At 33.3% G+C, this 12,715-nt stretch overlaps 1 protein-coding gene across 2 annotated transcripts in view; it reads left to right on the plus strand.

Annotated features, from left to right (window-relative positions):
- The window catches only part of Klhl13 (kelch like family member 13), a 178,271-nt gene that overhangs the window by 124,223 nt on the left and 41,333 nt on the right, over window positions 1-12,715 (plus strand). For both annotated transcript variants that reach the window (XM_026413623.2, XM_026413622.2), the window contains one exon: window positions 11,772-11,913. In XM_026413623.2, the coding sequence (XP_026269408.1) occupies window positions 11,772-11,913 (142 nt within the window). The remainder of the gene's footprint in view (window positions 1-11,771; window positions 11,914-12,715) is intronic.

Raw genomic sequence — 12,715 nt, forward strand, 5'->3', positions numbered from 1 at the left:
TTTGGAAAGTAATTATTTATTTGATGATGATCTCTGAGCAAGCAAATATCCTGACTGCTGTTCGTTTTCTTGTTTCTTAATGCAATGCCTGGCATGTGACAGCTGTTGATTGAATGTTGAATGTGTGAGTGAATTTAGAGCGGCTAGGTTTTAAGTCTGCAGCACTGTTTATATCTATTCACTTTATAGTGTTGGATTTCTTTATTTGATATATGCAGTAATATATCACAGTATTATTGAAGAGTAATTTATGGGTATTTCTCCTATTAAAGAATGGATACAAAATCCAGATTCCGTCCATTGTTGCTGATAAATACTCTGATGTAAGCACAGATTGGAAGTAGTTTCATTGGAAGCAGTTTGCCAGTCACAAAAATACTTAATTATGGTGCACCAAATTGTAATTTGATAAAGAAAATAATGTTATAATCTGCTGGAAGATTGCAACTACTCTTAAAGTTGGGGACTATTTGAGTTATTTTCAAATATCTTTTATCAAAACAGAGAAGACTATTTGAGACAAATTTATATCTTGAAGATAGTATGTTTGCACTTAAAGGATAACGTGTTTTGTATGTGGAGTTTGATAAAAAGAATGGCTGACTAGAAGGAAAAGAAACCTGACTAGGGTTAAGGAGAAATATATTTAAAATTAGCATTAGAAAAACCATCCAAATTTATTTATATTTGAAATTTTTATACTTAAAGTGCTTCAATGCAATTGTAAAATATTAGCAGATATTAGATTTACATGAAATGAACCTTCCTTCTATTAAAAATGTTTAAATAAAATGGCTTTTCCACATTACTTGGTTAGTAATAGACAAAAAGTTGTAGCTGTGAATATGTAAAAGCAATATATTTCAAAGAAAAACTCATTATTTTGAAATATTAATTTGAATTTTTACTTATTCCCTAACTATTAAGTATATATTTCTTTTGAATAATTTGTTGGAATGTGGAATCGGTCAAAGAGAGCTTGGCCAAGAAACCTTGAATCCAAGAGTGTAGGATTTGGTTGTTGTTAGAGAGTAATGAGTCATTGCATACTTTTGAGCAAGGGAATGATTTACAATCAGTCATTTTATAGTCAAATCTATAAATATAACCATAATATGTAAAGCTATGCCATAATGTGTATGAAATTTGTAATCATAACCAAATCAAAGTAACTATTAGTAGAGACTAGAACTATGGTAGAGGCAGTGGGAGTGGAGAGAAGGTGAAGCATAAAAACATTCTAGAGAGATGTAGTATTTAAATGTTGAAGCTGGGTGCAGTGGTACACTCTTGTAATCCCAGTGGCTCTGGAGGCTGAGGTAAGAGGGTTGCAAATTCAAAGCCAGCCTCAGCAACTCAGTGAGGCCCTAAGAAACTCAGTGAGACCCTGTTTCTAAATAAAATTCAAAAAATGGGCTAGGGATGTGGCTCAGTAGTTGAGTGCCCCTGAGTTCAATCCTAGTACCAAAAAAAGTTGATTAGATATGAGAGATAGGGAAGAAGCAGTGGTCAAAAATGACATGTATTTTGATGATAGCAATTGCCTTCTAGAATCCAAAGTATTTGGGCTGGGGTTGCAGCTCAGGGGTCAAATGCTTGCTCACATGCATGAGACACTGGGTTTGATCCTCAGTACCACATAAAAATAAATAAATAAAATAAAGGTATTGTGTCCTTCTACAACTAAAAATATTTTTTTTAAAAAAAAAGAAACCGAGGGGCTGGGGATGTGGCTCGGGGCTGGGGATGTGGCTCAAGCGGTAGCGCGCTCACCTGGCATGCGTGCGGCCCGGGTTGGATCCTCAGCACCACATACCAACAAAGATGTTGTGTCCGCCGAGAACTAAAAAATAAATATTAAAAATTCTCTCTCTCTCTCTCTCTCTCTCTCTCTCTCTCTCTCTCTCTCCCACTCTCTCTTTAAAAAAAAATGATTTTTACTTCAAGAAATAGCTCATGGAGATGAGTGCAGCAGACTTTAGAGTAGCATCTTCCAACTAGCTGGGCAGACTTTTAACACCTCAACTCCCTGATATTCTTGCCTACTGGGTGACTCTTGCCTTCCTTTGTCTGCTTTTCACCTCCACTCAGAGTCAGGAATTATAATTTAGGTGTGCAACAATGGTTTAAAGGTCTATGTTGAAGGAAGGAAAGAAATGCTTTCTCAGACAAATTTGGGTTATACATAATTATTTCTTCACAACTCATAGATTGCTTTTTCAAAACACATACACATACAATCTGAAATGTTCCAATTATTTTTAATTTGAAATTTCCACTTAAATTACCAAGGAATTTGAATGTTTTATGCATACTATAATATCCCATCAAAATGATATGATGGTCTATACATATGATGTTATTTCTGCTAATAAACTAGAGTCCATGGTATTCCTTAAAAAAATATCTTACTCTCAAAGAAATAAACTCCTCAGTGATTTATAATTTGCATCTTTCTTTCACCCCATACATACACCAGTCTGGCTTCCAGGAAAACACTACAAATTTTATTAAGAATTTTTAATATAGGTAATCAAATGAAGTCATGACACAAAAATAATTTGCCCAACTGACTCCTTCCTTAGAATTAATGCACTATGGACAAAGACTTAAAGTGTTTTTACAGAACAGTTTTTGTTATTCATATTAACACAATTGTCTTTGGCTAGATTATGAAATTACTTTGTGATCTAGAACTGAGCCTTATAGTAATCTTCATTAAAATAGTTTCTTAGGAGTCTAATAAAATGGTGGGTGCTGAAGGCATTTTAGGAGAAAAATCCAGTACCATTTCTAGAGTTAAAGACTGAATTTATACTGTTGAAGTATGATCACTGTATGTAGATAGATGAGTGGACTGTAAGTGACAGTAAGGATTTTTTTTTTTTATTTCTTAACAAAAAGCTTAAGGCCAGCAATATATATGTTTCTTTCTGGAGAGCATAGTCCAGAGGGATAATTTCAAGTTTATAACAAAAGTTTTATGAAAAAATACCCTTTAATGGTAAGACAGATATGCAAAAAAGAAATAATTTTAACATGAAAAATGATAACAGATTCTTTGCTTCTATAAACCCCATAAGTGAGATGAACTTGAGAGAACTATTCTAAGTGTGATTCCCAAACTTATGAGGTTGACATCCTGTCTTCCATGTTTTTTATATTATTCATCCTTGTTTTTGAAATACTGTCTGTTGTATTAAAACATATGATTGGTTTGATACTGAAATTTTTCTGTATTCATTGATATAATTATAGATGCCTCTGAGTTATTGCAAAATCAAGGCTGAACTTTTTTATATTTATTGTGGGTTTGAATACATAAACTCAGTGGGACTCTAAGAGCTGCCAATTATGTTTATTAAAACATGGAGTGCAATGGTTATTATGTTGTAAGACTGACTCCCTTTTGTGTGTGTGTGTGTGTGTGTATGTGTGTGTGTGTGTGTGTTTATGTTTATGTTTAAAAGAGAAATAAACATTCCCATAAGACCTGGTCATGAATTATTGATTTTGTGAAGTTGAATGTAACTGGAAAATTCAGAAAAGGATAGGATTTTCACCATTTTTTTAAAAGTACTTGATTAATGCTTTTCCTTTCCCAAGTGGATTTGTCCCAGTGATTACTAATTGGTTTTGGGTGTATAGAATCTGCCTTTATTATAAACTTGAAAATTGGATAACTTGGATGTTTGAATATTTAATAAACTGAAATTTTAGGCAGGTGAAACCTAATTTGTTCATAACATGACTTTCAATTTAAATGCACTATAGCACAATAGTGACATTTCAGAGTTGGTAAGCTACAGATAATGGGAGTAAAATGACACCTTAGTTAACAAATCATCCGGAATCAAAGCTTAGCCTGGGTGTTGGAGGGATTGAAATACATATTCCAGTTTCTTCATTCTGGGATTGAAGAAGGAGAAGGCAAGCTCATTGCTGCAGGTATAGCCAGACTTCTCAATGGGCAGGCATGCTGTTAGCAGTAGGGTGGAGCATTCAGGTAGAGGGCTTATGTGCAGCCAGAGGATTATGACTATTTCCTCTGTGCATTGAGAGAGGGACTGTTGACAGTGATGGAAGTGCATACTTCCTCTCAACCTACATCACATCACCATTTTTCCCCACATAGCAGCATTTCTAATTTCAATGAATATAGAAAAATTTCAGTATCAAATCAGTCATATGGTTTTAATACAACATCCAGTATATAACTTTATTTTATTTATTTATATGTGGTGCTGAGGATTGAACCCAGGGCCTTGCATGTGTGAGGCCAACACTCTACCGCTGAGCCATAATCCCAGCCCCAACAGCCAGTATTTTTAAAACAAAGCACTATTGCTTGTACACTTCCTTATCTTATGTGGCTTCTGAAGGACAAGGAAAGCTTTGACTGGGATTTTTTTTTTTGGCATAGTAATTATGGAAACAATATTCAGTGTTCATTCTTTTTTCTTACTCTTTTATTTCTGCTTAAGGAAATAGACTGATTCTTACATATATCTCTTCAAAAATTTTAATGTTTTATTGCTGTCTATTTCCCTACTTACCATCCATCTATCCACTTACTCATTCATCCACCTACCATTTACCCATCTGCCTGTCTACCTATCTTGTTTTCACCAGAATATTACAAGAAATGTGATAGTGAAAAAATAATATATAAATTAGGCTTCCTAAATAGAAGAATTATTTGGTCAAGATATGTGAGACTTTATATGGTTTAAGTAGAATCTGGATTTTAAAAGATGAAGGGAAAACTGAAGTCTTGAAATACAGTAAGTAGAGGGAACAAACATTAATTTTAAAGTTTTTCAAGGACAGGATTGAGTTATTCAGTGCAAATGCTTTTTGGTTTGGATAATTAACTTTCATCCTGTTATAGTTATCTAATGGAGTATCATTTGTCATTCCATTTGTCTAGCCCAATTCCCTCATCTGTGTCATAGTGCTATTTATGTGATCATGATGGTTGGCATTGGAATTCAGAATCTGTTCTTTTAAATGTTGATATCAGTAATGTGAAATTCTCCCTAAATTTGATCTGAGTTATATTTTAGGACATTCTATCTCCTCACTCCATATGCATCGGTAGAAATTTTTAGCATTGGCATTGTTTTTATGGAAATGGATGGAGTAGTAAAAGTGGATAATTTTAATAATATTTATTTTTAAAATATATTTTTACTTTTTATTGTTTGAGGTAGTGTCTTACTATTATGCCTAGCTGATCTTGAACTCCTAGACTCAAGCAGTCCTGCCTCAGTCTCCCAAGTAGCTGGGATTTCAGGCATGTTCTACTGTGCCCAGCCTAAAATATATTTTCCTTTTTAAATAAGATATAGTAATTGTACATATTTATGTGATTCAGTGTGTGTGTGTGTGTGTGTGTGTATGTATGTATGTATGTATGTATATGTATATATATGTATATGTGTGTGTGTGTATGTATATATATGATGTGTCTTGATTGCATTTGGGTGATTGACATATCTACTACCTCAGACATTTATCATTTCTTTGTATTAGGAACATTCAAAATCCTGTCTCTAATAGCTACTTCGAAACACTCAGTTTATTCTTGTCAACCACAGTTACCCTAGTGAATTGTACCCAATTACTATTAATAATCCTCTTCTCTATCCCCCTTCCTGACACACAAAGCAGGTGATTTTAGACTGAATTAATTAAACTAGAAAAATTACTTGCCTCTAACAGAATGAATCTCTTAGATATCCTTCTTGTATTTATAAATTAAGCATTGAAACAGGAATTGCTTTATAGTTTCTACTCTCTGCTGTTCTTAATTTTTATGTTTTGTGCATTGGGAACAATGTGGTTCTGGGTTCAGAAGAGGGTTCAAAATCAGACTCATAGTGAGGCCTTAAATTCTCTAAGCTTCAGTTCCTTGTCTTTAAAATGGGGTTGTCATGAGGATTAAGTAGCATACTAGAACGTGCCTGGCACAATGCCTGGTACATAGCAGGTGCTGGGTAAATGATCTTATTCCTATGTTAAAATGGACATGAGCTATTTATTAGTGTGATTCAATTTTAAATTTGACAGATATATAAGAAGTGTGTGCAATAGCTACTTTGGAAAATCATTTTATAGAATAATCTTATCACCTTGATCTTTTGTGGACTCTGGTATTGCTACAGCAGAAAAGAAAGCTTTAGGAAGATAGTAGCTATTTTATAAAATATTATTTATGCTAAAGGTTTCCATTAATGAAATCATTTCAGACAGAGAATAATCTAATTATATTTATGTCATTAAAAATACAAATAACCAACTAATGCTTTGTCTTTCTGGAATCCTTTTAGGCAAACACCTCATTAAGGAGATACACATTCTCTATAGTATCTTAAGCAGCAATTAATTTATGCTTTCTTAAGAGAGGTTCATATGATATTTGTAATATCTTTATATAATGATACCACAGATAATGCTTTAGATGGAGGACAGATATTTTAATGCTCAAAGATTTAAAGGGTTTTTTCCATTTTTTTTCAATGAACATGACAAGCTTACACATTAACCCATTTCAGGAGTTGGAAATTTTGTGTCTGATTTTTATTTAAAATATTCCTATAATTTTTCATAACAGAAGCTGAGTGTGTGTGTGTGTGTGTGTGTGTGTGTGTTTGTGCAAACTCTTATGATCTAACATTCAAATTTCGTTTGGGAGGGGTGATGAAGGACAATAGAAAAGTTATTAATATCTTTAGAATTCAATGATGTATGCATAGTTTGAATTTATCTGAAAAACAATGGAAATGATTTCTGTCATCTCAAGTTTTTAATTCATTTCTCAAGGGTGGAAGGAAATACCTTGACAGATTTAGCACTCAAATTCAAATGACTATGTGAACAGGTGGCAAAATTTCTTCTCCACCTGCCATGCAACTTTATCTCAAGAAATGTTTCATTTAGCAAATGCTGCTGCTAGCAGACAGTTCTCTGTTTCAGAGCAGAAAACAAATGGAGGGGGAGTACTTCTTTGAAGAAAACCTTTTTCTTGATTTTCTTTTTAAATTGTGAGTGTGAGAAATATGTTTTCTATTTTCTTGGGGTATATGGGTGGTGGAAAGCATGAGTGAGTTCCTTGATTAACCCACCTGTTTTGTAGTATTGTTAAACCATTCCTGGCTTTATTTGTTTTGTTTGTTGCTGTTGCTCTTTTTGTATACCAAAGCACTGATAGTAACTTTCAGGTGTGATAATTCTATTAACCTGGGAGCTTAAAATATTTGTATAATAACTTTAGAAAACTCAGGAGACCCTATTCTTTTGTTACAGTGAAATCGTGTTATTAGAAGACATTGTTAGACTTAACCTCTGTAAGGAAATGGTGGCAAGCAAAAGGGTGCACTGAGGAACCAATTGGTAACTAAATAGAAAAAAGATAAAGATGTTGTTCGTATACTTTTGCATCTTTACTTTTCTCTGATTCATTTATTTGGTGTGAGCTAGAAGCTAATGTGCCAACGCATGAGTTGGCATACACAGCCTCTACTAAGAAAAGTTATGTTTCCCTGTATTTTTGAAGCTAATAATTTCAAGAAGCACTAAAATTTAGTTTCCCTTTCCTTCCCAATGAAATTTGACCTGACCTGCCTTTCTGTATAACATATATTGGTGTTAGTACTGGATATAGTGGATTTGGGAAGATTTTGCTTGGGGCATTGGGAGATTATTTGGACTTGGACTCAAATGTAATTAAGAGGCACTCTTCCCTTCCTTATTTGACAAGTTAATTTGCTATAGTAAATTATAAGAATGTATCATTCTTTATAGAATCACTAACAAATTAAACTTCTACATAACTATTCTTTGTAGAAAATATATTTGAAACAGTTGACCGAGCACTCTCACTGTGACCCACATGCCAGGACATGGATGCAGCATAAAATCCTTCAATGTCATGATGTTTGCTATAAAAATAAAAATTTTAAAAAAAGATTTGTCCATTAGGTGATTTTAAAATTTTCTTTTCAAATATCCGTTTGGATGAACATTCCGTGTAGACAGTAGTGGCTTAATATATGTCTGCACTAGAAATTTGAAAGAATGTCTTCTGCTCTGCTCTGATAATTTTATAGGTTTAAAGATAGCATCTTTGTTTTAATTTGCATATTCTAGAATACTGATGAAGTTGAACCATTTTTTGTTAACCATTTGTACTTCATGTTTGCGAATTGTGTACTCATATCATTTACATATATTTCTCTTGGGGTAATTGTTAAAATATGTAAATTCTGAGGCAAGATTACAATATTGGCATCGTTTTCTTAACGAATGACAGTTGCTTAAAATGTTTTTCCCCTTCAAACAACAATGCAAAGAAATGCCATCACCTGTGATTGCAATTCTGGGGGTGCCTCTATGTGTAACCTAATGCTCTTCAAAAAAAGTTAGTATTTTCTCTGAGTAAGCACAGTTGACTGATGCATGCACATTTTTGTGAAAGATTATTTTGTGCTCTGGGGTTGGTCATTCTTTGAAAATAGCATGTGTCCAATGGATAGGAGTGTCTTGGCAGACATGTGCAGACTTTAATGTTGTTGGAAGAAAGAGAAATTTAATTTTTAGAAAGAAAATCGATGAACATAGTCTTTCCCCTGAATAATTTTGTAGTGTTGATGAAATGGGAGTATTGGGACAGGATTCACTACATTCTAAACTTCATATTGATCCAAATAACAATTGTTTTAAGCAGAATCAATAAATCATTGTTTTTACATGAGCTTATATAAAATGAAAGCTTTGCTACATAATTGTCTTATAAACTTAAAAGCCATTATCTGCTTATCTACTGTAAACACTTGATCTTTCAATTGATGGATATGAGGACAGCACAGGTACTCTATTTGGTAGCCATGGGAGAATTAGTGGTAATTAATAATCATACTGTGTTTTTGTATTGCTAATATCACTACATGGAATCAGCCAGAGGACTGGGGAATTGTTTAAAACATGAAATTGAGAAATATTTCATGAGGTTCTCAGTCTCTCTATATCAAGGTTTCTCATCCTTAGCACTGTTGATATTTTTTCCTAAGAATATCTTTGATGTACAGAACTGTCCTGTGTGCTATAAAATGTTTAGTAGGATCCCAAGAGATGACAGTAATTGCATGCCCCTCTCCCAGTTGCTATAATGAAAAACGCCTCAAGACATAGCTGAATGTATGTGTGGAAGGGCCAGCAAAATGCCTTTTACTCCTCCTTCCTTCATTGATAACCACTGGCCTGTATGTTGTTTTTAATCATATGAATTGAAAGAAAAATAAGATTTTCTTTTTAAATGTTTTTTTGTTTGTTTGTTTTGGTTCATGGAATTACTCAGATAATCATTCCTTTAAGCATAGTCTGATATAATTGTGGCCTGAGGTTACAGAGAGGTGTTGCAATGTTGAGGAACAATGCTCTTCACATCTAGTCAATAAACTTAATGAAAAGGAGATGGAAGGGAATATTGAATCTGCTAAGAAGGTTGACATGTCATGTACTGTTACTGATGCAGAGATAATAGGGAGTGTTTTGAATGTTAAAAAGTCAAAAGATACTGACAAAAAGTCATAAAGAAGATGAATTTACTGAAGGCTTCTTCAGCTTTTGAAGTAATTAATTAGAAAGCCAGCTACATTATATTGCCAAGAAAGGGCTGCATTTTTACATTCTGCGTTTCAATTTTAAGAGCAAGAGACAAATGACAAGTAAACAAGTTGTTATCTATAGTTTATTCAAAAAAGCAATTTCTAGGATATGTCATGAGGGCAATGTTGTTTCAGCTTTACCCCATCCCTTTTACATCTGCAGTTTTATAAAAATGATAATTGATAGTCATTTAAGCACGGCATGATAAAGAAATGTCTTTGGAATGATCCACAGAAATGAGATTCTATATTCATTCAGAGGACATATATTAAGCTTCTCATGCCAGGCTCTGTGTAGAAAATACAGATCCTAATAAAAGAGTCTGCTTGAATATCCTATTAAAATAATTCCCAATGAATAGAAATCTTCTGATTAGAGATACTACTCACCATCAATCTATTTTTTGACTTTTCCAATTGATTCTGTAATTTTAAATGTCTGTCCACAAAAGCCATTGAGAAGTATCTGTGATGATATGTATAATATATATCATATATATATAATTTAATTTTTAAAGCTATTTCTGAAACTCTGGTGGAAGGCTGTATCTGTTTTCTTTTATGCTTATTAAAATCTTATTTAAATTATTTTTATTAAATATCCATGAATGTTGAATAAAGCATGTTTATATATTATTGATTCATTTTGGTTATACTATGGTTCTAATATCATTTAGAAAAATCAATGTTACCCTTAAGACCAGGATTTTTGCTAAGTATTGCAGGATTTAAAACCATTTGGTTGATAATCAGAATTCAAACAGGATTTTATATAAAATATGCTATTATCTTAAAGCTTTTTTTTCCTGTTAAAATTGATTAACTCAGTTTATAGTACTTTAGAAAAAGTACTTTTTAGTCCAATCTGTAGTCCAATCAGAAAAGCAAATAGTTCAAAAATTTAGGAAATTACAGATAAATAGGAAAAGGTGAAGCAGAGTTAAATCCATTCTCCTTTTCCCCTACTGTCAATTTTAGTAGTCTGTATTATGAATGCACAAGCCAGTTCAGAGCTATGGCCTCTGTACTCTTAAGACTGGTGATCCAGAAACAGTTTTAGCTGTCTATAACCTAAGGAAACCCAAGGCCTCTTCTAAAGAATAATGAAAGGCCATTCCATGATGGTCAATTTTTACTGTAACCTATGTGGAGCTGTTTAATTATCAAATATACAGTCATATTCTTTAGGCAACTAAGTGAACTGCACACTACAGTTTCTCTAACCCTTTCTTATGGCCTCTGAGAAAATTGTTGTTATAATTCATATGTAATTTATATTGTGTTATTTTATTTTTCATTTCTTTGACAAGATGGATATGCTACTAGACCATAAGCCAAATAGTCCCATACTGAGAGATACTGCTAGAAAAAGATATTATTTCATGTGTAAAATTTTGTTTAGTTGGTGTTGATTAGAACTGTTAATTAATACCACAAAGGGAAGCCATATATTAATATAGTTAATCTTTGACTTATATTAATGGGGGCTTTGGAGTTAGAATCAGACTAAACCTAGATTCAAATCCTGACTTGATCATTTTAATAACATTGTAATCTTAGACTGGTTATTTTAACCCACTTTTGCTTGTTATCATTATCAGTATAAAAAGGAGATAATAACAATACCTATTCCATCAGATTATTTTAAGAAATTAAATGAGCTCATATTTCTAAAATTTTTGGCAAGGATCTGACATGTAGTGACTGTTGGTACCTATTAGTTTTAATTTTCTAAAATTTCTAATTTCTAAAATTAGATGTTTTAAATTAACTGTAAATAATATAACTTCATGGCATTACTGTCTGGGCAGCAAAATATCAAAAGCAAATACTTTGGCAATAAAAAGTGCATATGACTATAGTTTCAAATGATCTTTTAAGTGACTTTTCAGTTCTTATCTATATTTTTTGCCCTTACAAAACATTTTATAAATATATACTTCTTGTATGATACAGAGTGATATGAGCCTTAAATACAGTGAAACAGACTTCAGCATATTCCATAGTAAGATCATTGGCAATAGTGACTTTTTTCTAAGTAATTTCATTATTGTGAATTGTACACATTTTAATTTTTCTTTTCTGATTTTAAAAACATTTCAGATCTCTTGTGGAAGAGGAAGACCAACACATGAAATTATCCCTTGGAAGCAGCGAAATGGGCCTCTCTTCCCATTTACAGTCTTCCAAGGCAGGAACCACTCGCATCTTTACCAGCAATACCCACAGTTCTGTGGTGTTACAGGTAATCTAAATTGCCCCTTTGGTAGTATTTACACATCTTTTAAACCAGGATTTGGTGTGCAGTGTCAATAGTAGGGAATGTGGTGGGTGTGAAGGGACTGGGATGGAAGGTGTGTGGTAAATCTCTGTGTTTTCTGCTCAGTTTTACTGTTAATATAAAACTGTACTAAAAAAAGTTTATTACTTAGAAAACACAAATACCCATCAGGGAGGGAAGGGTGGTTTTTTTTTGTTTGTTTGTTTTTTTTTTTTTTTTTTTTTGTACTGGGGATTGGAGCCATGTTACTCTACTGCTGAGCTCATCTCTAGCCATTTTTATTTATTTATTTTAATTTTAAGACAGGGTCTTTTTAGGGCCTTGCTAAGGCTCTAACTTGTGATCCTCCTGCTTCAGCTTCCTGAGTCATTGGGATTATAGGCATGTGCCATTGCACCTGACAACGAGGGGAGAAATCTTTTTTTGTGTGTGAAAAAAGGGAAGAAAGAAACTTTATTGCTTTGCTAGCAAAGGAGAAACACAGGGAACTCCTGTCACAGAGGCTGTGATTCTGCCCATCTTTTAAAAAGGTGATTCAAAGGCTACATTCCACAAGTTCTCTGTTGAAAGCTGTAATTCACTTGTTAATTTGGAAGATCTCCATATCTGAGATTTTCTGGTGCCATCCCCAAAATCTGAATTACTTTTGTCCTGTGGTGGGTGAGGATAGATAACTATGTCTAGGATGGGGAAGAAAGGTAATTCCCTGAGATTAGGGAGCAGGAGAGATAGAGGAGGAGGAAGAGAAGATGAAGAAACATGTCCT

Source organism: Urocitellus parryii, chromosome X (assembly GCF_045843805.1).
Source record: "Urocitellus parryii isolate mUroPar1 chromosome X, mUroPar1.hap1, whole genome shotgun sequence".
NCBI classification, from domain to species: domain Eukaryota; kingdom Metazoa; phylum Chordata; class Mammalia; order Rodentia; family Sciuridae; genus Urocitellus; species Urocitellus parryii.